General features: G+C 43.2%; 1 protein-coding gene across 4 annotated transcripts in view; it reads right to left on the bottom strand.

Annotated features, from left to right (window-relative positions):
- BAIAP2 (BAR/IMD domain containing adaptor protein 2) overlaps positions 1-27,023 on the bottom strand; it is a 136,362-nt gene that overhangs the window by 34,956 nt on the left and 74,383 nt on the right. For all 4 annotated transcript variants that reach the window (XM_081180892.1, XM_081180891.1, XM_081180893.1 and 1 more), the window contains exon 6: positions 26,656-26,793. In XM_081180892.1, the coding sequence (XP_081037018.1) occupies positions 26,656-26,793 (138 nt within the window). The remainder of the gene's footprint in view (positions 1-26,655; positions 26,794-27,023) is intronic.

The following is a 27,023-nucleotide window of genomic DNA, read 5'->3' as shown; positions in this document are numbered from 1 at the left end:
TGATGGGAGTTGTAGTTCAAAAACAGGTGGAGGCCTAAGTTTGGGGAACACTGCATTACACCCACAGCTGTTGCCAGAAAGAATAGGTGGGGGGAGAAAAAAAGGCTGGGCAGGGAGGAGACATTCTAATTTGTTTCCTATGGAAGAGCTCGCCTGTTCCTCACCAGTCACCCAACTTCCTTTACACTACAGGGATGGGGAACCTGTGGCCTTCCAGATGTTGGGACTCCAGCTCTCATTAGCCTCAGCCTGCAGGGGCAATGGTCAGGGATGATGGGAGCTGGAGCCAACAATATCTGGAACGCCACAGGTACCCCAGCCCATTCTACTCTCTTGTCTTCATTATTGTACTGTGAAGAACACACATCTGTCCTGCAGAGACAGCTCTTATGTCTATGTTTAAAGTTAGGATCAGGAAGCAGAATATCCATCCCATTAAGAATGTCATGGTTTGGAAAGAGAAGCAGGAATTCCTGAATTCCACAGTATTGGAAACATTTCTTTACCACATTAAGGACCATTAAAAATGAATTTCGTTTCGAGTTCTGCACTAATAAGCAGTCACTGCAGAGCCTACTAGGAGATGCTGTTTGTTCCTTCAGCTTGTCTTCAGCAGTCCCCCACACCCCAGCCATGTCAAACTGAAATTCCCAAGAGACACAGAAGCGACACATGGGGAGTCATTTACATCTGTGATCCAGAGCAGATCGTCTCACTGAGACAAACCACAAGAAAAATCGTTCTGTTTCGGAAATTTGCTCCGAGATGATATATGGCTGTTGACAAGCCAAGACAGACACAGACAGACAGACAGACAGACAGACAGACACACACACACACACACACTCACACTGGGAGAAACATTATCCACAATTTCCTATGGAAGCTTTGAAGCATGGGAGGAATGGGGGCAAAGCTGCCCCAAACAGAAAAGAAAACCGTCCACGCCCAGCTGCCTAGGTCAACCCACTAAAAACATCTCTGAAGCCATCATTTTCTTGAAGAGGTTCAGTGAAAATTCCCAGATATTGATTATTGTGACCCAACAGAGTCTTGCTGGTGGGGTGTTCAATCTCGTGGTAACATCCTATATGGTTCCTTGGCCAGCTGCTGAAGGGAGCATGACCAGCACTTGCAGCTTACTCAGGTCCACAATCATTTAAGACCATGCACTTGCCCCAAGTAGGACAGGGCATGCGTCTCACCTAAGAGAGGGTGGTGCCACGTAAGAGAAAGGAAGGGAGCACATGGAACTTCCAATTTGGCTGGACCAGGAAAACAGAACAGCCTTTACGTTCACTTTGGCCAGGGCACCAGCCTAGTCATCAACAGCATGCTGCTTCTGTCTTGCCACCACATGCAGGGTAAGACACACACAGCCATAGGGCTGTGCAACAAACGGCAGGAGACTAAAGGTGGGATTTGGGGGCAGGAATGACTCTATTCTCCCTGTCTGTCTCCAAAGGCCTAAAGCCAGCCCAGGGTATGAATAGTGACCAGTTCTTCTCCCACATAGCAACCTGGATCCAAGTGACTGGACCCACCAGTCAACAGGGAAATGTACTGACAAGGACCCCTTACATGTCTCTCTTCATGCCAGGGGCATAGGAAGGGGGGTGCGGTCCACCCCGGGTGTCATCCTTGAGGGTGTGTGACAAAATGGCACACTGCGGGGGCGGCACTTACTGCGGGGCCCTGTCTGCAGCACACCTGAGCCACGCATCTCTCCTGGGAGTGATGTGGTGGCTCAGGGCCCCATGCTGTCCGAAATGGCAGCGTAGGGCTTGCGTCCGCCAGGCGGACCCTGTGCATGCATCACCACTGTGTCCCCATGGGCGGACTGCCCCGCCCCCACCGCTCTGGGTGCCAGAGCAGCTAGCTACGCCCCTGCTTCATGCATCCGTTTCATAAGGTGGCTGGCTGCTGCTACAGGGTATATTAATGTTGGGCAGGGGGGAGATCCACGTAAAATACACTAACCACTCGTACCAATGCATATGTAGTTATTTAATATGCAACGGCTGAGAGCACTGTCCCTTAATTGTTTCATTTGCTAACTGGATTAAAGTTGCCTAAAAGCAACAACAATGTTATTTGTAAACAAACAAGCAACAACAACATTGAAACACTGCTGCCAGAGACTTCAGTCCAGCACCTTCCTAAGAACTCACATTTGTTATTTCCAGGTTGGAAAACGTTTAGATAAATTCACATCCCTCCGAGTCCAGGACAAGGCTTCTGCTTAAAAATTCATCCAGAGAAAAGGCTTCCTCCAATTAGCTATGTCAGTGGTGTCTTTTCAGTAAGGCTGTGATCCTAAGCACATTGACTTGGAAGAACCTTCTGCTGAAATTAATGGGGCATGCCGATAGGTTGTTTGTTTGGTTTTAAAGCACACCTGTTTCTTCATTTACATAGATAAGCAGACTATAGTCTCTCTGAGCTAATACAGTTGTACCTTGGAAGTCAAACAGAATCCGTTCTGGAAGTCTGTTTGACTTCCAAAACATTCGGAAACCAACGTGCGGCTTATGATTGGCTGCAGGAAGCTCCTGCAGCCAATCAGAAGCCACAGAAGCCCCATTGGACGTTGGGGTTCCAAAGAACGTTCGCAAACTGGAACAGTGACTTCCGGGTTTGTGGCATTCGGAAGCCAAGGTGTTCAACTTGCAAGACGTTCGGAATCCGAGGTACAACTGTATTGTACAAACCTGAGCCTACCCCCTAGCAAAAACAGGAATGAACTTTGGAGATAGCAAAAGGCTGGAGGACTAGGAGTATAATTTAGATATCAGCAAAAATGAAAAAAAATAAAATGAAATAAAATAGGACACCCTGAATCTTGGGAGAAAGCAGGAAAGGGGTTATCTCATGAAGCCGGTGACTAATCACTCATGAGAAGCTGCTCTGCTTATCCTGAGGCGCCTGTTGCATTGTAAGCAGCCTCCATTGTTCTGCATGTGTGTGGGAGTGGAAAGGGGGGGGGGGAATGAGAATAGAAAGGAGGGGGAAGAATGGTGCTGTTTGCATAGCTATCAAGCAAAGTAAAAGCCATTATCTCTACCTCAGCAATGGGCTGCTCTAAAGCAGAGTCTCTAACCCCCCTCCCCCAATATAAATTTTTCATACAGCTTTAACCCTTCGCTCATCTGTTAAAACAAAGTCTTGCTCTTCGTTTATATAACAGTTTTGGACTCAAAGGCCCCCAAAAGCTGTGAACAGCACCGTATCAACACATCAATCAAAACTATGAAATAGCAAAGTCGCAAAATACGCACCAATCACACATTTTAGTTCATGAGCTACATTCACGCTTTTTACCACAGATGCACCTCCGCAGCATTCCAGTCTCACTTGGCAGCCAGGTTAACTTACATTTACATTTACATACACACACGGGGGGGGGGCAGCTGCCCCCCCAAATCAATAAAAATGCAGCTAACTGAGGTTCTGCCACCCCCCTCACAAAAGGCATGCCCCCCAAAAAAATCCTGGCTACGTCCCTGCACACACAAACACTGCCCTGATGCTATGACCCCTCACTTAGAAGCAAGCCTATCCAAAATCAAAGCACTGAAGGGGAATGCCCTCACTCTACCCCAAATGAGATATCCCAAGGGCTTTCCCTTGGGGGTTTCCTCATCATCAGCACCCATAGTCAATGGTGACCTGACCTCTCATAAACAGCTGGTTCCAGCTACAGCTCTGGTGAAGTTCCTGCCCTTTAAGGGGAAGAGTTAGCGGTGAGGCTTTTGTGCACATTTTCCTTCCATGAACTGGGGATCCACGGAGCAGCAAAAAGGTAAGCAGTTACCTAAGTATTTAGAGCATTTTCATGTGTAGCAAAGGGCTAAGTCTTCCAGGCACAGGAACTCCATTTTGAAAGCATTATTCAAGGCTGAGCGTCTAAATTTAGCAAGAAAAAAACCATCACAAGGTTCATATTCAACTTAAGTTTATCTTTCGCTGCAACCATTCTCTCCCCCCAACTCCAATTTAATTATATAGAGGAAAATTATTTTATCCCTTGTGTGGACTCAAGTTTGCCATTTGTTGCTCACATGTTTAGCAGCATGATGCAACTTGTTTATGTAACTAACTTGTGACTGGCTATCGCTATGCCATGTGCCACAGTGCCGTGGAAACGTAAAAGAAAAAAGGAAAAATAATAGTTCTCCAGAAAGGAAGGAACTAAATTAGCACTCAAAAAGAAAGCAAGGGAAATACAGACTTGCTGAATTCCTGACTGGCATCTATGGTCACATAAATATCACTGAGGTGATCCAGCTGAGAGATGAATGTGCTTCCTGTTTGGGGAGTGGAAAACACATTGCCTCCAACTCCAGGGAAATAATGTGCCATGCCCCAATTACTGTTCTCTTGATCAGTAAGGGAATGCCTATGTAAATAGAAAAGCCCCATAACTACATTGTTATTACTTTACTATGAATTATTTACAGTAGCTACAAATGTGCTGTGTGTGTGTGTGTGTGTGTGTGTGTGTGGTTTGACATAGGAGAATGCACATTCCTCGTCTTTGAAATCTATCACATGCACATGATAATTACAAAATGGTTGCTATTCTCCCCACCTCACCTAAAAGGTTCTAGTTTTACTCCCATTAGTGATGATAGGGTGTTTATATTTAGCACGCCTGAGAATATAAAGGTAAAGGTAAAGGGACCCCTGACCATTAGGTCCAGTCGTGGCCGACTCTGGGGTTGTGGCGCTCATCTCGCTTTATTGGCCGAGGGAGCCAGCGTACAGCTTCCGGGTCATGTGGCCAGCTTCCGGGTCATGTGGCCAGCTTCCGGGTCATGTGGCGAACCAGAGCAGTGCACGGAAACACCGTTTACCTTCCCGCCGGAGCAATACCTATTTACCTACTTGCACGTTGACGTGCTTTCAAACTGCTAGGTTGGCAGAAGCAGGGACCGAGCAATGGGAGCTCACCCCGTCACGGGGATTCGAACCGCCGACCTTCTGTTCGGCAAGTCCTAGGCTCTGTGCTTTAACCTGAGAATATATCCACAGTAAAAGCATGGTATAGCAGCTAGAGTCTGCTTAGTTAATGAAGCTCACTGGACAGTTTCAAGCCAACTGCCAACCTCTTGACGTGTCCTACTGCACATGTTTGTTGCAAAGTGACAAAGACTCTGGTGGGAATCTTACTAAGATTTGTCAACCACCACACCCCAAGCAGGTGAAATGTTGTTGGGTCCTTAAAACAAGACAGGTCTGGGTAACTGCTGGATTTTCTGCTTCCAAAAATGGGGATCAGAGATCACTTTTTTCATTCTAAAATCCTAGGCGTAGCAGGGAACTTAAGCACACAGCAAAGACTAATTCAGTCATCCTACGGAGAACAAGTCCATCTTTGGGACTGGAAACGTTGAACGCAAACATATCTTATGGCCATAAACAAAGGCAATTTGTTGTCTCTTTTCGATTTTGTTTATCCCCTCTCTGCTACACTGCTTTTTGTAGTATCCAGCCTGATTAAAAAGTTATGGAGAACTCAGAAACTTGCTCACTATTTTGGAACATTTCATTTTATTGTAATAAAGGAATTGCTATTGGGACTAGGCTACAGAACAACACACTCTCTCTGCCCCAGCCCAAGTCATTCCATTCTGTGGGTGAATTTCCCTCACCAGCCTCAGCACTAACCAGAACCTCCTCTTAACCAGATTTGCTCAACTGTCCGGGGTTATGTCAGCTGGTGCCAATGTAACCCTTACTTAACCACATTTAAAGGACAGCAAGGTAAGGTTTTTTTGTGAATTAAGAGGATGGGGATAGCTGAGAGGGAAGCGCAGCTCTACAGCCTGATCCCAAACTAGAACCTTGGTTATTGGATTGAGAGTACTACATCTGCACCGCCCTCATAAATTCCAGCGAGCAAAGAAAATATAGCTTCACTCTGGAAGTCAAAACAATAATTTCCAATATGGAACCATCAGAAGTAAAGGACAAAAATGGGAGGGAACTAAAAACTGAAGCATGCACATAGTTTCAAAAGCTATGAACCAAAGAGAGGGGTCAATGTTGAATGTGGAAGGAAGGTGCATAAACTAAGGACATAATTAGGCAGAAATGAATACTGAGTGCAGAATTCATGTTTCTAGCATTTCATGTACTTGAAGACAGGTCTCAGCAGAGCGCCGTGAAGTCTCAAAACTACAGGATAGGGTGGAGGAGCAAGATTTTGTGTGCCTGTGGGGTGTATGTGTAGGATCTTACTGTCTTATATAGTTCTTTCCAGTTTCTCATGAGCAACAGAAGCAGAAGTAAGGTAGGTAAACTCACAAACACAACTCAGCTCACATAATCCATTAAGTTTAAAAAAGGTCTTGTCTTGACACTTACTTTTATTATTTTGAAAGTAAATATTACACCCAGCCCCCTAAGAGGGGCTGTGAAAGAACCACCCACTGCCAGCAAGAATGTGCTATGCGATAATCTTTCCAGAGAAATTCTGTTAGTTTAAATCACTCAGCAATTCTATAAAATGGACAAAGCCTTAGAAGGTGATCTGGCATCACAGAACTAAAGCTAAACTAAAACAAAACCCTCTCGAGCATGTCTATTGGGTTATCACAATAATCACACACTTTGAAGACAATTGGTTCTTAAAATAAATACACTGTAAGCTCACTTCAAATTTAGAAGGTTCGAGAGCACATAGGACAGCATAAGGAAAACACCAACATGTAGGAAGCTACTAAACAGCAGGTATGGGCTGTGTATGGTGTTATATATATGCATGCAAGCACCACTATCAAGAAAACTGTGGAGAGATCTACTCTGTGCAATGCAATGGGTGGAGGAAGAGATGACTGAAAGGCAACATGATATGCCACTGTTAAAATAAAACACAGCTGATTCAAGCACTTGGCAGGCTGACAGATGTGTGTCTTTCACTATCATTACTTAAAACAGACTTGCTACTCAGAGCACCAAACGGTTTGTGAATGATATCAAAGTCTACTCTGCACTTCATCAGTTGCTGCTGCTAACAATTATTCCCGACTAGCAGCTCGCAATGAGATTACAAGGGAATTGAAAGAGGCAAGAGGAGGAGACCCCACCATCTATGCGCACATAGCACATACAACAAGACCCTCCTCATTTCCTGGAAGATAATCTCACATGCAATCCCACACCATTACAGGGGAAAGAGAGTGGGACAGGAAATGCAGGTAGGTATCTGCGGTGAAGAGATAGGTTAAGCGATATATTGAGAGACCAAGATTGGCAGTGTCTGAACAACGGGCACTGATCAGTCAAGGAACTAGTTCAGAAATGAGAGGCAGCAAGGTTAGGAGAAGTCAAAACTCTGGAAGACAGAGGTTTATGCAGGTTTCTCTAGGCTGTGAACCCCTGGGAAAGCTTTTGAGTGCAAGTTTTTCAAGAACCATTCAGTTCAAGGTGATATAGCCTGCACATCCACTTTGTTCAGCCAGTTAAAAAATAAGAATGAAGTGGCCCGCTACCCTCCTCCCTCTAGCAGCCTGTTTATTTTTGTTGTGGTGGTTGTCATTTGTTGTAGTGATACAAACTCAAAACTTAAAATTAGAATGTTAATTAAAAATGTTAATTAAAAAGAGACAAGTACCGTATTATTCCGTGTATAACACGGTATTTTTTCCTTAGAAATAACAGGCAAAAATTGAGGGTTGTCTTATACACGGATAGCGGAGGGGGGGCGGGCGATTGGTGGTAGCAGCCAGCAGGAGACTGGCAGCGGCGATTTGCTTTGGCGGGCAGGCTGTAGAGTGATTGGCGGTGGTGACCTCCTCCCAAAGAAAGCTCAAAAACTCTGGGCAGTCTCCGCCCCCAAAAAGCAGAACTGGGAAATGATAAATTGGTACTAAGAGATGATGTCTCGCCATATAAGGTAGCTTAAATTGTGTAACAAAAAGTACTATTGAATGACACCTATAATTAGCATCTCCCTGGATCTTTTTGCAATGACCATGGCTTTAGACCGAGGAAGTTTTGAAGAGAGGGTCTTTAACGGAGGTTTATTCAACACGTGTTTGCAGAAACTATTTCACGTATACCTAGGAAAAGTTTGCTAGGGTAAGTACAACAATGGATGTCAGGTAACAGCTAGCATGCCCAGGGTGCTGGAAGCCAAAAAGGAAAAAGATGGAAAAGGAATTAATCTCACCAACCCTTCATTTCCCTATGAAATATGCACTTTGTCCAACCCATCCTATACTGGTGAAAAGGAGAGATGAGCTACTGGCCGAGATTTGCATTACTGGCTTGACCAAGTATGGTTAGCCATATCTTTTCCCATCATGTGTAATGTATCTGGATACAAACAGTAAATAGAGGTCAGACAGCTAGAAGTAATCTAATAAAAGAAAAAGAAAAAGCCCTTTCAAGATTGAGCCTTTGATAATCAGCTTTTGAAAGCATGAATAAGATAAGCCAAGATTGGTAGTTCTATCATTGTAGCTAAGAAAATGAGCTTTCTCCTGTGAGATTATTATGCATGTTTTCAGGTTCTTCTACCTAAGGTTTTCAGATATGTCCAACATATCACCATCTCCCTAAATTGACAGCCATCTGAGGCATCAGAAACCCCATCAAACAATTGCAAGTGACTGCCTAGGCATGTTTACAGCTGAGGTAAGAGTTCACAGTGGTTACCCTAATACCTTAAACCAACCAGATATTGGATAGTAACACTACTCATTTAATTTTGAAACAGGATTATAATCTTGAAAAAAGGGGAAGGCGCCACTTTTTATATAGACTGGGCAGAATTCAGCTAACTAGCTCCACTGGCAGAAGTCCACATGTAGACTTACGTTAGTGCAATGGTATCCAACCAAGTATGGCAAGATGTGTGCAGAACCAGGTATACATATGATGGAATACTGGGTGTGGGCTAGAACTATAAAATACTGGTTGTGTTGCCATTCTTGTTGTCAACCTTCAAGTTTGCTCTCTGACTTACTTAAGGACTCTTATAAATCCAGAGGGTTCCAACTTTTACATAGCAAAATCAGATCTATTGGTATTGACTTGGAAATCTTGTATAATTCAAGTGAGCAATATATTTATCGCAATGTTCAAACCAGATTAAAGGACACTGAAAAACAAAACATCGAGTCAGCTGTAAATAAAAATTTGCTTCCCCAAGTTCTATGGTTTAGATACAACAGATAACAGGGTCACTTATATCTTAAAATTATAATTCCAGTCCAATGCAGGGCCTTTACATTGGCCCAAATGAACGTTTTCCCCTCAGTTTTCGTCAAGGGCAGATATTTAAACATCCCCAGAAATGAAAGACATTGGGGATGTTCTTTGAATGTGCCGAACACTGTAGAACATATTCTTTTCTATTGTCCATTGTACAACCAGCTAGGCAAACGCGTGCTACCCCCTTTTTTGAGTAGTCCAACATTACAGCTCAGTGAAATTATCAGATTCTATCTGTCTGACATTAATCTGGAAGTAACTGCAAGGATGGCTGAGTTTTTGTCAATAGTATCTCTTATAGAGCGGTGAATGGCACTATTTAGCAGGAAGAAATCCCAATGAAAATCCCCATCATTATCTATTTTACATGGCTGTTTATTTCTATATATTTTAAAATTCTATATATGGATGTTTTATGATAGCCCATATTTGTAATGCCTAATGAAGGTTTGTCAAAGTAAGTAAGTTAGTGCAATGGGGCTTTCCCCACTCTTCTCCCTCTTCATATCCCTAGAAATAGCCTTGGGGTATGTGTGTGTGTGGAGAACCCCCGGAACAGTGTGTGTTGGAAGAGAAGTAGGGATTATTCCGCCTGGCAAGCTGAAAAGCTCATGCTGATGGAGCATTTGCCATAGCGTTATGTTGAATTCCTCCCACAGATTCCATATGTACCAGCTTTAGCTGCTGCATCAGCTGTGGTCCCTTCCTGACAGAGACAGACTTGCCAGTGTCATTTGTGCCTTAGCAACCTTCACATTGGAATACTGCAACATGCTTTATGTGGAGCCGCACTTGGAAAAAGCTCTGAAACTTTCCAGAGCAGCTAGGGTGCCAACTTGAATCCATCACACCAGTTTTGTGGGATTTGCACTAGTTGCCAATGAGAGCGAGCTTCTGGGCTGATGGTGTTAACCTTTAAAGCAAATAATAGCTTGGGACCTGTTTACCTTAATAGCAGCCGCCTTCATAGTTTCCTCCCCAATTGCTTTAAGATCCCTCCTCCAGGTCCCTCTATCTCATGAGATGAAGCTGATGTCAGCCGGGCTTAGGGGCTTTCTCTACTGTGGAGCCCACACTGTGCAATGCTTTGCCAAGCATGGTCTGTTAAGCCCCGTCATAATATTGCCTTGTGTGGCTAATGAAGATGTGGCTTTTTTTGGGTAAGGCCTTCAGCTAATGAATTAATTCATTTACTAGCTTAGCTTCGTGTTCATTCGATGGCTGATTTGGAATTGTTAAATTTGTTTTTAGTCTTATGTTCATTTTTTATCGTGGAATTAGCTTTAATTTGAGGATTTTTACCTGTTTTATAACACTAGTGATTTGTTGGCTCCCTTGAGTTTCCTTGGGTAATCAGGCAGAATAGACATTTTTTTAAAAAATAAAAATAAAAGACACATCATCTTATTTCAGAAGCACTACACTGTGTCCAGTTCCACAGACACAAAACCTGCCCCTCATCTCTGGTTTCTTAAAGTCTGTAATCACAGGTGACAGAAATAGAAAGAGCAAATGGTGGATGCCACTACTACTCAGTTTTGATAATCCCTTCCATTGGCATCACCTACAACAAAGAGTGAAGGACATAATGCAATTTGAGTGTCACACTCTTAACATCACACATTCCAGCTCTCCTGCTTTTTAACTACAGGTGCTTTTGCTTAAAATAGATACCTATACCAACCCCTCCATCCCTTTCCCCAGTGTTTTACAGCAACACCCCTTAGGAGAAAGCCTGTCCCTCTCCTTGTTTTGATAATTTGCAGCAAACTATTCCCCACCTCATTGACCATCCCCACCTACCCCTTTCATCTTCCTTTGCTCAGCTCCTTTTACCCAATGGCTAATTTGTGGATAGGCTTAGACTGCAGAGTGAGAGACAAATCAGGTTCTCCCTGCATGGAACATTTTGTTCATACATTGACAGAAATTTGTACTAGCTGCAGCTTGTCAAATATAAAACACGTGCAAATTCCAATATATATTTAAAAATACAGTGGTACCTTGGGTTAAGTTCTTAATTCATTCCGGAGGTCCGTTCTTAACCTGAAACTGTTCTTAACCTGAAGCACCACTTTAGCTAATGGGGCCTCCAGCTGCCGCTGTGCCGCCGGAGCACGATTTCTGTTCTCATCCTGAAGCAAAGTTCTTAACCTGAAGCACTATTTCTGGGTTAGCAGAGTCTGTAACCTGAAGCGTATGTAACCTGAGGTACCACTGTATAGATTTAGCATTTCTCGGAATTAAGTCCTTCTCTTCCACAAGCTACCTGACCCATTGTCAGGAATGACAAAACAGAAGCCATCCTACAACTGTCTGTGAAGTGCCACGCATGCACAGTATTGTAAAAAAAAAAGTGAAGCCCCCAAAATACTTCATTTGTTGACAACGTGGGTGTTTCATTTTTTGCCACCAAGCACTATCCCTTCCACAGAAAAAGCATCTGGGATCCATCTTCATAAAGCTAGCAGTGCAGAGGAATTTTCCAGAAGGATGACAATTGACAAATTAGGGAACCGCTGTTCAAACTGGTTTTGGGCAAGATGAAACACAGCATTTCTATTCGTCTATATAACCTTTGCCACTTTTTCAGCTTCCTGGGTGAAATCCAATGCCTTGCAGATTTCTGCTGCCATGACAGGTTTTCTGCCCAGAGTGGCTGGGGCAACCCAGTCAGATGGGCTGGGTACAAATAATAAATTATATTCTCTGTCCCATGCACCCTCCCCCAAATTACTCCACAGGAAAGACGACTAATACATTGCTCCCCGCCCCCCACCACATACAAAGAAATAATTTCTTTCTGCGCGACTTAACAAACCCAACAGTAAAGGTTCTGTCTGCTTTAAACATTTGCAGTGCTGTATCTTATTCTTTCCCCAACAGAAAATGAGTTTCTATTACCATATGGATACAGAAACACACTGTCTTCCAGCAAACTGTCACATGTTTAAAAGGGGGGGGGGAGCCTTCTTGCAGATTTTTCTTATAGTGTACATACTAAGAGCTGCATAACTAATGCAATTGCCTGAAGTGTGACTCAATTCACATGGACGAAACAGAGACTGCATTGTAAGCAGGGATTCCACAAATGCTCAGGTTGCTACTCTCTGGATGTCATTTGCATTACTATAACATGGGCGATGGAGGGACGCGGGTGGCGCTGTGGTCTAAACCACAGAGCCTAGGGCTTGCCGATCAGAAGGTCGGCGGTTCGAATCCCCACGACGGGGTGAGCTCCCGTTGCTCGGTCCCTGATCCTGCCCATCTAGCAGTTCAAAAGCACATCAAAGTGCAAGTAGATAAATAGGTACCGCTCTGGTGGGAAGGTAAATGGCGTTTCTGTGCGCTGCTCTGCTTCGCCAGAAGCGGCTTAGTCATGCTGGCCACAAGACCTGGAAGCTGTACGCCGGCTCCCTCGGCCAGTAAAGCAAGATGAGCGCCGCAACCCCAGAGTCGTCCGCGACCGGACCTAACGGTCAGGTGCCCCTTTACCTTTAACATGGGCGATGCTCTTGTCCCCGCAGGTCCTTACTTGTTCTTGTTTCAGAGAACCGAAAGGAAGAAGGGGGTCTCTTGCTTCATGCCAGGAAGAGAAAGAGACCTACATGGATGACTTAAAGGGATAAGCACCTCTCCAGCTTCCACAAGTATGCAAAGCGTGGAACCAAAAAGAGGCAGAAAAAACCTGCTGCGAATGTATTTTGTTTATTAATACAGGCAACCCTCCATTGAGGCGCATTCAATATGTGCATGACTGCGCACACGCGCATCATGTTCAAAAGTCACTCCAAGGAGCAATGCAGGGCGGGGCAGAGGCGGAACAGGAAGTTTGCAAGCTTTTTCAATGGTGTTTCAAATATAAACAATTTCACTTAAACACACAGTGTTTAAGGGGACTGAGACCCCTGTGTAAATGGGGGGGTTGCCTGTATACCACAAATAGTGTCCTTTTAAACTATTAACCAGGGGGCTGCTATTTAACGTTGTCTGGCTTAGTAAACTTGAATGGTTTCAGCCATACCAGAGTGGGGAATCTGTTACCCTCAGTGGTTCTCAACCTGTGGATCCCCAGGTTTTGTTGGACTACAACTCCCATCATCCCTGACCACTGGTCATGCTGGCTAGGAATGATGGGAGTTGTAGTCCAGCAACATCTGGGGACCCACAGGTTGAGAAACACTGCTCCATATGTTGTTGGACTACAATTCCCATCAGCCCCTGCCAGCGTGGCAAATGGCCATAGACAATGGGAGTTTATAGTCCAGAAACATATGGAGAGCAACAGGTTACGCATGCCTGAGTTAGTGTACTTTTATCTGAAAATAGTAGAGGAGGTATTAGGTGTTCTGAATCTTACCCAGTATTGTTATGCAATGAAATCAGCCACCTCTTGTATGACTGGTTTCAACCAGATATAAATGTGAAAGCAGAACAAGGTTATGCTGCCAGAGGTTTCATGGTTACGGTTTCAAAAACAAAATGTCAAGCATTGTTCAATAATCCCAATGATATTTAATTATTTGGTATAGATTTAAACAATGTTTTGGTCCAGGTTTGCCTCTACTAACACCAAATAGCTTACAATAAAGCAAACAAAGTTGGCATCCATTGGGGGATTTTATGGTATGGATGCAGAAACAACTACAGTGGTACCTTGGTTTACGAACTTAATCCATTCCGGAAGTCCCTTCTTGAACCAAAGCGTTCCGAAACCAAGGCATGCTTTCCCATAGCCGTGGGGGACTCAATTTACAAATGGAAGACACTCAACAGGAGGTGGAACATGTTCTTATTCCATGGCAAAGTTCACAAACCAAAACACCTACTTCCGGGTTTGCAGTGTTCTTAATCCAAGTTGTTCATAAACTAAACTGTTCTTAAACCAAGGTACCACTGTAGCTGCAATATATGACCTTGTGGTGGAGAAAAATCAAGTTCTTAGGTCTCAGCTCAAACAAGGCAAACCATGAGCCCAAGTTTGGAAGACATGTTAACCAAGCCATAGCTTAGATCACAGCACAGAGCAGACCCTGAAGGACTGGAGAAGAAGAAATGCAGCTGCAATCTCTCCTCTCTGGAAACTGTCTCATTCATGCTAAGCCATGGTTTGGCTTAATGTTACATGCAAACCAAACTAAGTAGATCTATTTTAGAAACCACTGATAAAAGAGGAAAGGATGTCCTATCAGCCTGCTGGCGCAATGTTGAAGATCATCACAATATTTGCACATGCCAGAAAACATGGGGCTATGGATCAGAGGTGACAACAGATTATGGCAGGCTGCAGAGGCCAGACTGAATTTGTGGACCCCAGTTTGGACCACTACTCTATTTGGCAAACCAAACACTTTATAGAGCCATGGCTAAGAAAACCCAGCAGATATTCTGCTAAGTTGTTTTTTGTAACAGAAGCACATTAACATTCTTGAACCCTAGAAAATTTGAGTAATCTCAGACATAAAAGTGTGTAACTGGATGCATCTCATTATAAATTTGGAGGAACTGAAACCATTTCATAACTATGTTTTGGGGTGATGCAAGCTTACATTTGATTAGATTTTAAAGCCTGTGCAGAGCCTTGCCTTAATTTTCTTATCTGTGCAGTGCCAAGCATTTTCATGAACAAACATTCCCAACACTTCTGAACAAGACGTGCATGGTGTTAGAATACTGCCTATAACTCTAGGAGAGGGTTTTCTATATTCAAACTTGGCCAGCACTTCCCTGGTTGAAGAAATGATGGAACAGAAGCAAGTCTGATGAAATAAGGCCACTGAAGAATGTTTAAATCTAGCACTAAAAAGCTTTTAATTGGGCTACTCTTCATCCCTTACTCTCTAGAGAATGAGCACTTCGGTGTTGGGAACAAAAACTGATACTCTTTTTAAGCTTAAGTACCTCTGGGCTTTTTACATAATTTTTCCTAATGTCTCTTTTACATAAAACACATATGGCCTGGTTCAAGCCCAACTCCCCCGTTCATTAGAGTTCCCTGACCTATAACTAAAATTATTTCTCCTTCTGGGAATATCAAAATGAGGCTTCAATTATGGAAATTTTATAAGAACTCCGGGCTATTTAAGCAAATAGTGTTGAAGCATTAGCAAATGCTCAGAGAAGAGAGGAGGACTCCCATGCCTCTTCGAAGACACCTAGATACTTAGCTCAGTGTGAAGATTCAGCTCAGCCCATCCACATAAATCTTCCAGAAAAACAAAGTTCTATATTTTCACCCCTAAGCATGCATTCTCCATCTCCCCCACACAGGCAGACCAACCTAGAGAGGTGGGTAGAGAACCCACCTATCAACCACATGACATCCATATGATATCAGATGATTGACAGGTCAGTGGTTACACCCACCTGCCAAAGTAGGCATGCCATGGTGGAGGAGATAAAGATCTGCTCCATCAAGTCAAAACGGTTCCCAACCCCTGAAGAAAGGCATAAAGCACAGGTACAATGGCACTGATGTTTGCTACCATGCCAATTTTAGGGCTGGAGATGGTCATTGGACTCCAACACCTGCACTTGTGAGACAATATAAATGCAGTGATTCACAGGACCAGACAGTTGATTTAGCTTCAACCAATTGGCAGACTTTCAAACTTGAGTGCAGGTGAGTAATGATATAGGTGAAAAGCTTTTTAAAAATTTTTAGGATTTGATGCTTCGGGTTTAAGTCCAGTTAGAGTACTAAACCGATTTTCAAGTATGTTTTGTGCAATACTAATAAGCAGCTGAGCATTGTTTAGCTATGCTGTTAACCTTTTTACATTCCCCTTCCCATAATGTCAAAGAATATTAATAACATTGACAGAGCTGAGTCAGGAAGTCTCACGGTAATCAACATAAGGCAGTCAATTCATTTCCATTTAGAAATGACAATGTAATCATGCAGAAGCATCTTCAGTGGCAGATGAAAATACTTTAATCTAGCAAGTACATAGGAGAATATGCTGGAATCTGTGAACTACACTAGTTTAAATTTTTTAAAAAGAGGCACCATTTACAAGCCACTGAAACACCTTCCTGATGAGACAGAGGAATGATTTCAAGGCTATTCCTCTGATATTTTTTGAGAATAAGCAACATTTTACTCAGTGGCACTAACCTCTTGAATAAACATGCACAGGATCAGGCTTTTAAAAAGTTGTGAAGTGCAGATTCTTAATTAAGAATCATATAAGAACTGGGGACCATTTTACCTATGAGATTGATTTACCCCACATGTGCCCACTTGGATTGGTGGAATTGGCACTACGATAGCTGCCACATAATACTCATTCTGCATTTGTAATAACTTTGGAACTCACTGCCTGTTGAGATCAAGCAGGCACCTTCACTCTACTCCTTCCGGCGCCTTGTTTAGACAAGCCTACCCAGGCACTTAGAAAGTTGAGGAAGTTTTAATCTGTTCTAATGTTTTGACATTTGTATGTTTTAGACTAGGTTGTAATTTTTTCTTGCTTTTCTTGTCTTAATCTTTTCATAAACTGCTTTGAGCTGTGTACAAATTTTATGAAATAAACAGATATAATTAAGCAGTGAGAGGAGAGGAAAATTTTGTTTGCACTTGAGGAGATGCCTCTCTAGAGCTTACATGACCCTTTTCTGACATATCTCCACCAATGCACAAACATGGTGTCAACTGATAGCATCACAAAACAACACCCAGTGGATACAAATGTGAGAAAGCTGCTCTAACCAATACCAAACTACATGTTAATCATTCTACAAGCTTTAAAGATTAAGCTGTCTAGTGCCAGGAAGAAAGGCACCACAGTTCAAGAAGGACACTGACAAACTGGAACGTGTCCAGAGGAGGGCAACCAAAATGGTCAAAGGCCTGGAAACGATGCCTTATGAGGAACGGCTAAGGGAGCTGGGCATGTTTAGCCTGGAGAAGAGGAGGCTAAGGGGTGATATGATAGCCATGTTCAAATATATAAAAGGATGTCACATAGAGGAGGGAGAAAGGTTGTTTTCTGCTGCTCCAGAGAAGCGGACACGGAGCAATGGAGCCAAACTACAAGAAAGAAGATTCCACCTAAACATTAGGAAGAACTTCCTGACAGTAAGAGCTGTTCCGACAGTGGAATTTGCTGCCAAGGAGTGTGGTGGAGTCTCCTTCTTTGGAGGTCTTTAAGCAGAGGCTTGACAACCATATGTCAGGAGTGCTCTGATGGTGTTTCCTGCTTGGCAGGGGGTTGGACTCGATGGCCCTTGTGATCTCAGCCCAGGTAAAGCAATCAGTGACCATTGTCAAGTATCCTGGTATTTCAAATCTTACTCCGCTAAGAGTGACCGCCAAAGAAGATGATGATCCTGGCAGACAGGATTTCTGTTGTACACTGCCTCCTTCCGTGATGTATGTATGATGTTTTTGGGGGTACTCTCAAGCTACAGGGTGGGCAGTTTCAAAAGTCTATATAAGGGCTTGCACACCATTGTTCTGGGTTCCTCCTCCCTCCTGCATGTGGTGAGTTGCAACAGTTTAATAAAGATCAGGCTTACTACCTGCTTTGCTTCTCAATATTCTCTGGTTGGTCTCTGTTATTTTCTCCTACTGATAGGGAACACACTTAAGGACTCTATACGGGCTCTTGGATACCCCCATAAGGGAAAAGAAGCAGGTTTTTTCTACATCAGTATGGAGGGGGAAGAATCCCCCTTCCCACCACTCTTTGCCTTGTGACTTGAAAACACATGTCCATTGGGAAATGGCATCGCTCTCTAGAATGGGAACATTCGGTCTCTCTTCTATGTCAGCTATCTCTTTGACGTAAGATTTGGTATGCTGAATGAAATCTTCATATGCCATTTTGGCAAAGCAGCTACAGAAAACCCCTTCCAATTCCTCATGTTAGACCTGCCTAGTGTATACTCAAGATTTGGATATTTATTCTACCTTATCTCCAGCACAGCCATTTGTCCTTTTTCCTTGAATTGACTTTTTTTAAAAAAGCTTCAGGACAATGACAAAATACTGCAATTCTGCAAACAATGGCAACATACAAAATAAGCTTTTAAACTTCCTGTGGCTCTAAAATATGAAAGCAAGAGATCACAGAGTGTCTGAATCCTGGATGTTTAACAGCCAGTTAAATAAACGTACCTACTAAAGTAAAGTCTAGGGGTCTTCCTAAGTTATAATGGATTCCTATTGCAACAAACAGAATTATGCTTTTCTTTAACTTTCAAGACTTGGGTGGTAGCAAATGGGTGTTTAATATATTTTGCCGATCATAAAAAGCCTTCAAGAAGCAACAAAGATTGGTGCATTCTTCCTCTAGTATTAGTATCCCACATACATCTCCAATTTAGCCAAAAAGTTGTTTCTCCACTAGCTTGGTTTGAGGGTTTTTTTGGGGGGTGGGGGAAATTGGGAAGAGAAAAATAATTCCATAAGCCAGGAGCATCTGGACCGAACACTAACTCTGCTGCCAGGAAGGGAGCGGTACTCTGTTTTTAAAATAACTACTGTCAACATGATCACACGCTCGTAGAACAAAATTGGGTGTCGATGCAAGATCAGGAGATACAAAGCCAAGATTGCAGTTCATAGCCATATTTAGCATCTCTTTAGTCTACAGTCAAAAAGGAAATCCTCTCTCTCTGCACACATTGTTAATGGGTTATGGCCAGCAGGATACCCTGTTATCAACCAGCTGCTCACAGTCCACAGACATTTAGATCGGATCAAAGGAGTTTGCAGAGTACAATGGTCTGCAGAACAGTTGCTTGGTAATGTGGGTATCAGCACAAAATGGTCTGGTTCACAGGCTGCTTACAACCATAGTTAAACTAAACTATGGTTGAAATGTGTACATGCACTGTGCTCCTGCTGAAATCGTGGGCACTTCACTCCTCCCCTGCTCCTGCTGCTGTTGTGGCTGATGAGAAACAAACCAGGATCTGTCTCACCATTTCTCTCCTAACAAACCACAGAGTACAGTGGAACCTTGATTCTTGAACGGCATCGTTGATGAACAAATCGGCTCCCAAATGCCGAAAACACAGAAGTGTTCCAGTTTTCGAACGTTTTTTGGAAGCTCAATGTCCGATGTGGCTTCCACTTGAGTGCAGGAAGTTCCTGCAGCCAACTGGAAGCCACGCCTTGGTTTTCGAACGGTTTCAGGAGTCGAACGGATTATGTTTGAGAACCAAGGTACAGTGGTGCCCCGCAAGACGAAATTAATTCGTTCTGCAAGTTTTGTCGTCTAGCGAATTTTTCGTCTTGCGAATCACGAAATCCCATAGGAATGCATTGAAAATCAATTAATGCGTTCCTATGGTCAAAAAAAGTCCAAACAAAGCCAAATTTGGTACAACAACAGTTTATTAACTGCTCTTTAAAGTCACACATACTGTAAAGAGCAGTTCAAAAATTGAAGGGAAAATAAATTAACTTTATAAACAAAACATGTCTTTGTTTTTAGACAAAGGAAACAAAGTCACGAGACGTTTTCGTCTTGCGAAGCAAGCCCATAGGGAAATTCGTCTTGCGAGGCAAATCGAAAACGGAAAAACCTTTCGTCTAGCGAGTTTTTTGTCTTGCGAGGCATTCGTCTTGCGAGGTACCACTGTACGACTAAGGCTTGTTCTTGGCTTACCAGACAATGCTTGCTTGGAGAGAAGCGAGCCACAAGTCTGGATCTAGATGTAAACCTAAGACTAAGTTTTCCTTATTGAAAGGGAAGAGGGGAGGAAACACCAGCTGAAAAGAAACTGAAGGTACATTCTTTCACCTTTGGTGGACGTGCCCAAGGATTAAGGCTTTCTGGGAAATGATATATAATGAAATGAAAAAGGTATTTAAATATACCTTCCTTAAGAAACCAGAGCCCTTTCTCCTGGGCATTGTCGGCCAATTGGTGCCAAAGAAAGACAGAACATTCTTTATGTATGCTACAACAGCAGCAAGAATACTCATCGCAAAGTATTGGAAGACACAAGACCTACCCACCTTGGAAGAATGGCAGATGAAGGTGATTGACTACATGGGATTGGCAGAAATGACTGGCAGAATCCGAGACCAGGGAAGAGAGACGGCGGAAGAAGATTGGAAGAAATTTAAGAACTATCTTAAGAAATATTGCAAAATCAATGTGTGTTAGAATGAGGCGGCTTTAAAAATCAAATGGAGTACAGCTGTAAAGATTAAGTTAAAAGAAAAGAAAGATTGACAATTAGATAAAATTAAGGGTGAGGATTTGCTGAACTAAATATTTAAAATGGGAATGCAGAAAGGGGAGGTATGAGAAGGTCAGTGAAGTAAGTTTTAAGAAAATAAGGTTCTGAAATTATACTTGTTCTTTTTTTTTGTTTGTGTTTGCGTATTGTTTTGTTTGATATAATTTGTAAAACTTCAATAAATATCTTTTTTTTAAAAAAAAGGAAACACCAGCTTCTACATGCAGGCAGATAACAAGACACCTCAGCAGACCATATCCCAAAAGTTCTCCTCCTCTCTTAAGGAACACACACCTAGGCTTCACCAATTTCAACAGGAGAATTAAGCATACGTCCAACTCTTCCACTGGAACAAATTATACTTTAAAAAGGAACCGCTTTGGCTGCATTGTGCCCAAGTTTTAAAAATTTATTACAAAGCCAAAATTCTTTTAAGAACGGCCTGCAAACCTATCAGAGCACAAACCACAAAAGAAAGGAACAGAAAAAAACGATAATACCATCTGAGCAAACTTTAGAGCACTTTATTTAACAGTGCTGGGGGGGGGGGGAGGAAATCCTGCAATTTAGCAACTTCTGCAACACTGTTAAAACCCAAAACACTACCAAAGAGATCAGCACTTTCTAAATTCCAGCTATAAAGAAGGATTTTTGAAAGTCTGAGCCATTTCTTTTTCACCTCAACAAGCAGTGATAATATAATCCACCCATTCTTCCGCTCTCAGTTTAGTTCCTGTTGCCTGAAAAACAGAAAGGTTTTATATTTCTTTACAATGGGTGAAAGTTCCCTTTTTTTTTTTTTTTTTTGCGCCTCAGAATGAAATCTGTTTCCCACCTAACAGTTTAATCTAATTTGCAGCACAATTCTACTCAGAAGTCAAGTCCCACTGAGTTAAGTGGAACTTACTTCCAGGTAACTGGGTATAAAGACTGCAGCTAAAATGTACATAAACACCTCCTGAATTTTATCCTAAGTTACAAACTGCAGACTTTGTTGGGCCTCAACTTCATGCCCAGCTTTCTCTCCCCTGCTCCTACGTCTCATTTTTTTTGGGCCCCTGAGGCAGAAAATCCCATCTGCACTTCTCCCCAGTCCCCACTTTTCAGAAAGTAAAAAGCAACAAAAATAAATAACATCATGCTGCCCTTTCATGACACTCAAATTTAGGTGCCAACGGTGGGGTCAGTTCTGTGTTTGAACAGGATGCTGACATGAACCAGACATTTAAAATGCAGCCTAAAAAGAACTCTGTGCTACCATGAGGTGGGGTGAAACGGCAAATTCTGGGCACCATTAAAAGCAGCAACTTGTCAATTATTTGGGGACTTTGCCTCTCCAGTACTAAAATATATTCATCTGGCTTTGCTTCATGCACCCATGATAACAATACAGTAGTACCTCGGGTTACATACGCTTCAGGTTACAGACTCCGCTAACCCAGAAATAGTACCTCGGGTTAAGAACTTTACCTCAGGATGAGAACAGAAATTGTGCTCCAGTGGCACGGCAGCAGCGGGAGGCCCTATTAGCTAAAGTGGTGCTTCAGGTTAAGAACAGTTTCAGGTTAAGGACGTACCTCCGGAACGAATTAAGTACGTAACCAGAGGTACCACTGTACTGAGTGGAGGTACTAATATTTATAAAAGCCTGCCTATCTCATCAATGTAGGAAATTTTTGTTCAATCTGGCGGCTTACAACACAGCAAGTCATCCACATACCTAGTGTAATGTACATTGGTACCTCGGGCTACAGACACTTCAGGTTATAGACGCTTCAGATTACAAGACTCCACTAACCCAGAAATAGTACCTCGGGTTAAGAACTTTGCTTCAAGATGAGAATGGAAATCATGCAGCGGCAGCACGGTAGCAGTGGGAGGACCCATTAGCTAAAGTGGTACCTCAGGTTAAGAACAGTTTCAGGTTAAGAATGGACCTCCAGAACAAATTAAGTTCTTAACCCGAGGTACCATTGTAGTCATTTCTTCTTTATGAAAGGTATTTGTGAATGAATGCATATGAAAGATACCTAAAACTGCATAATCCACATAAATATATTGCGTTCTTATGTATATATTTTTTCACTTATCTTACCCAACAAATATTCATCTGCAATGCATTTGAATTAGAATACACCTTTGGACTTAGTTGCCCTGAATGTAGCTGCTCAGGGGCAATTCATATAACAAATTTACCCACTCAAGTGTGCAGATGGTAGCAAGTGAAAGCACAAAGCACAAGGGCCTTCTCGGTAGTGGCGCCCACACTGTGGAACGCCCTCCCATCAGATGTCAAAGAAATAAACAACTATCTGACTTTTAGAAGACATCTGAAGACAGTCCTGTTTAGGAAGTCCTGTTTTAATGTTTGAGGTTTTACAGTGGTACCTTGGGTTACAGACGCTTCAGGTTATGCGTTTTCGGGTTGCACACCGTGACGAACCCGGAAGTACCGGAACGGGTTACTTCCGGGTTTCAATGCTCGTGCATGCGCAGAACCACCAAATCGCAACCCGCGCATGTACTGCGGGTTGTGAACATGCCTCCTGCACAGATCACGTTCACAACCCGAGGTTCCACTGTATTGTGGTTTTACTATTCTGCTGGGAGCCACCCAGATGGGCAGGTCATCATCATCATCATCATCAATCATACTGCAGGCCCAGAACTGACTGGATCCCTTGGAGAAAGTTAGAAAGGCTTTGCTTCCTTTTTAAATCTACACTACATTAAAGAGAAAGAAAAATGACAAATACCAAATACACAAGTACAGTCTGGGTGGAACATGTAATAATGTACAGTAACAGTATTCTTGGCACAGACCTCCATCTTATACCTGCCAACACAGCAAGGTGGATGAACAGATTCTTTCAAACAAAGCATAGATAGCTGCACCTTATGACAGTCCTTCTACTGGTATTTAAGTAGCAGACATTCAGATGGGTTTAAAAGCTCAGGTGCATGCCAAATTTAATTAAGTCTTCAAGGGAACTATGCTAGGCAACAAGCACAGCTTCATCAATACTTACACATTTGGAAACACAATTTTATTTCTCCCTACAGCATCTCATACCAAAACTGGGAGACCAGATTCTTAAAACGACTTTTAGAATTAAATTCAGAACTATTATGTTGTATTTTCTTTCCCATCAAATAGCTCAAGCCAGATTGAGACTCATTTGCTGATAAACACTCCTATTTCCCTTCAGCGACTCTTTTCAAATCACACAACCAATTAAAGAACAAGTAATTCATTGTTGTTGTTTTTTCATGCAATTAAAACATGTGGCCTTCCCCAGCATAATCTCTAGGTTAATCACCAGGCAATTATTTCCTTACACCTGCATCTAAAACAACTGAAAAAGGCCCTAGGATCTGTTGTCCTCTATGCTTAGCTCAGAAAATATGAAAAGTATAGTTAGTCTTAACCTCCAGTTACCATTTGGTTAAACCCCGACTCTACAGGATAAAGTAGCTGGTAATGGTTACGCAGTGCATATCAAGGCAGGAAGAGTTTGCACCGAACAGCTGAAAAATAAACTCATCCACCTAATCCAACCAGATTTAAGCAAATTGCTGGTGAAGCAAATTACAACTCCCATTATCACTGTCTAGTGACCATGCTGGCTATGACTAAGGGACCTTTGGAGTCCAACATCTGGAGGGCCGCAGATTAGCCATCCACTTATCTACACGGCATAAATTTTGCACTGAAGCAAAACTTGCTTGCAACTTACAGTGACAGTGGTGTGCACAAAAACGCTGGAAAAACCAAGTGCCTCACTCATGTTCAAGAGCAAGCTAGGGATGGTTGAGAACTCCCAAGGAATAGGGTGACGAAACTATAAAGGCAAAGGCAAGTTCCCTAGAACTCTTGTTATACCCTCTAATTTCATATGCCACTCTGGTATATGACAAGGAAAAATAGAAAGCAAAAAGTTAGGTATAATGTCTTTAAGCCAGAGCATGTTGACGGAATCCCTACAAACATATCCTTAAGACTTGCTGTGCTTGCAGGTTTACAGGTGAGGCACCAACTGGAGAAGGCACCGACCTTAAACCCATATGAGAGAGAGAGACACAAAGAGAGAGAGATTAACCAAACAAACATGCTTGTTTTACTCCTTGAGTGTCACTAGTCTATCAATGCCTGTGAAACAGGTCCTCTTTGCACAGCATCCATGCCTAATCATTTGGTGTTTTTTAAAAAAACGGTAGTAGCCTTTTTCATCTTTTTTAGTGCATCAGTCTTCTTGAAAACAGTGTGTGTGTTTCCCTGCACAAAAAAGAACAATTTCCTTTCCTCAAGATTCATGCAATGACACTTGGTTGCTCTCACCAGGCAACAGAGACAGCCTGTCTTAAGACTCTCATGCCTGTCTCAATCTCTAGGGGACACTATCAAAATCTGATTAGAACACAGCATGGCGCTTATCAAGTGTGCTTGAAATCAGAAGTCACTGACTAGGTATTTGTCTTGTCAAATGAAAACCCCCTCTGGCATAGGCAAGAATAATTTATTTATTCATACATGCATACTTAAGATTGGAAGTGAGGAAAGCGCAAATGAAAATTAAGAGACCGGGGAAATATTGTTAACAGAAGGCACTCTGATATATTTTGTGTGTGTTATCAAACACGCAATGCCAAAGGAAGCAAGAAGGGAGTGAAGAGTTCTCAGTAGTTAATTCATTAATAAAAATACATCTCAACTAATTTGTGTTTTTTTTTTAAACTCTACTCTATAGCTTTCACAAAGTACTCTACTACAGCTTAGTGCAGACTTAAAGGTAAAGGGACCCCTGACCATTAGGTCCAGTCGTGACCGACTCTGGGGTTGCGGCGCTCATCACGCTTTATTGGCCAAGGGAGCCGGCGTACAGCTTCCGGGTCATGTGGCCAGCATGACTAAGCCGCTTCTGGCAAACCAGAGCAGCGCATGGAAACGCCATTTACCTTCCCGCCGGAGCGGTACCTATTTATCTACTTGCACTTTGACGTGCTTTCGAATTGCTAGGTTGGCAGGAGCAGGGACCGAGCAACAGGAGCTCACCCCGTTGCGGGGATTCAAACCGCCGACCTTTTGATCGGCAAGTCCTAGGCTCTGTGGTTTAACCCACAGCGCCACCCGCGTCCCAGTGCAAACTTAAAGGTAAAGGTAAAGGTACCCCTGCCCGAACGGGCCAGTCTTGACAGACTCTGGGGTTTGTGCGCCCATCTCACATCTATAGGCCGGGGGCCAGCGCTGTCCGGAGACACTTCCGGGTCACGTGGCCAGCGTGACAAAGCTGCATCTGGCGAGCCAGCGCAGCACACGGAATGCCATTTACCTTCCCGCTGGTAAGCGGTACCTATTTATCTACTTGCACCCAGGGGTGCTTTCGAACTGCTAGGTTGGCAGGCGCTGGGACCGAGCAGCGGGAGCGCACCCCACCGCGGGGATTCGAACCGCTGACCTTTCGATCGGCAAGCCCTAGGCGCTGAGGCTTTTACCCACAGCGCCACCCGCGTCCCATAGTGCAAACTTACACACGTTAAAATTGTTATTATTGTTACCACCACTATCCCTGCATCCTACCTTTTCTCCAAGGAGCTCAAAGTGGTTTACACTGTTCTCTCCCACTCCATTTCACTGTCCAACCATGTGCGGTAGGTTAGGCTGATAGACTGGCCCAAGGTCACCCAGTGGCCTTTAGGGCTTGGAACCCTGATAGGTGATGGCGCACAGTGGCAAACCCAGAAGTGACCAGTCACTAAAAGGGCGGGGTGGGCATAACAGGGTGTTTCAATTGCACACAAGCACATAACGACCCAGAATGCAACTCAGGGATTATCTGTAGTAGCTACTAGTGACAATGGTTATTTAAGCCACCTTGAAAATGTTCGTTATCCAGAAAGGTGGCTTGTAAAAGTTTAAAAATAAATAAAAGCTTGCAGCTTTACACGTGGATGACCACGCAGCTATCACTCAAGATGGCTCAAGCCTTCCTGGATGGGAAACATGTTAAGTATTATTATTACCCCAAGCGGCTTCTATGATCTGACCTGAAACCAGCCAAACTATGGGAGTAATGCCAACGTATAGCTTGCCTGATAAGATACAAGCATTGCCATATGTAGTTAGAAGAAGTACCACGCAGATCCTGCTGGAATCCAGCACCAGTGAGGAGAACAAGTAGTGATTTTTTAACCCAGAGGCCTTTGCAGGCAATCGAAAAGCAAGCTACGCCCTACCTGCAGCTCCTTGTCAGAGTATTTTTGAGGGTTCTTGCTCCCTTGGCTCTTCTTCCGGAGTTTCTTCAGTTCAGCCTGGCACTTCTCTAGCGAATCCCCCTTGTTCCTTTGCTCGGTTTGGTACTTCTTCAGAGCAGCCTGTATGTGGAAGAGGTGTGAGTAGCTGAAACAATAATATGCTGAAGGAGTTGAGCAGAGATTTCCCCTGCTCCTAATGAGCGCAGCTAACATCCTCCCTACAGGCAAGAAGGTCCTGACCTCACACCTGCTGAAGAGGGTATGTTTTGAATGAATACATGTTTAGAGAAAAAAGCTGGCTTCCTCTGGGGGAAGTGGAGAAAACACATTCCCAGTAACCAAGAGAACAG

The sequence above is a fragment of the Podarcis bocagei genome (assembly GCF_964188305.1).
Source record: "Podarcis bocagei genome assembly, chromosome: 2".
Taxonomy (NCBI): Eukaryota; Metazoa; Chordata; class Lepidosauria; order Squamata; family Lacertidae; genus Podarcis; species Podarcis bocagei.
This window is presented reverse-complemented; position numbering and strand designations above follow the sequence as displayed.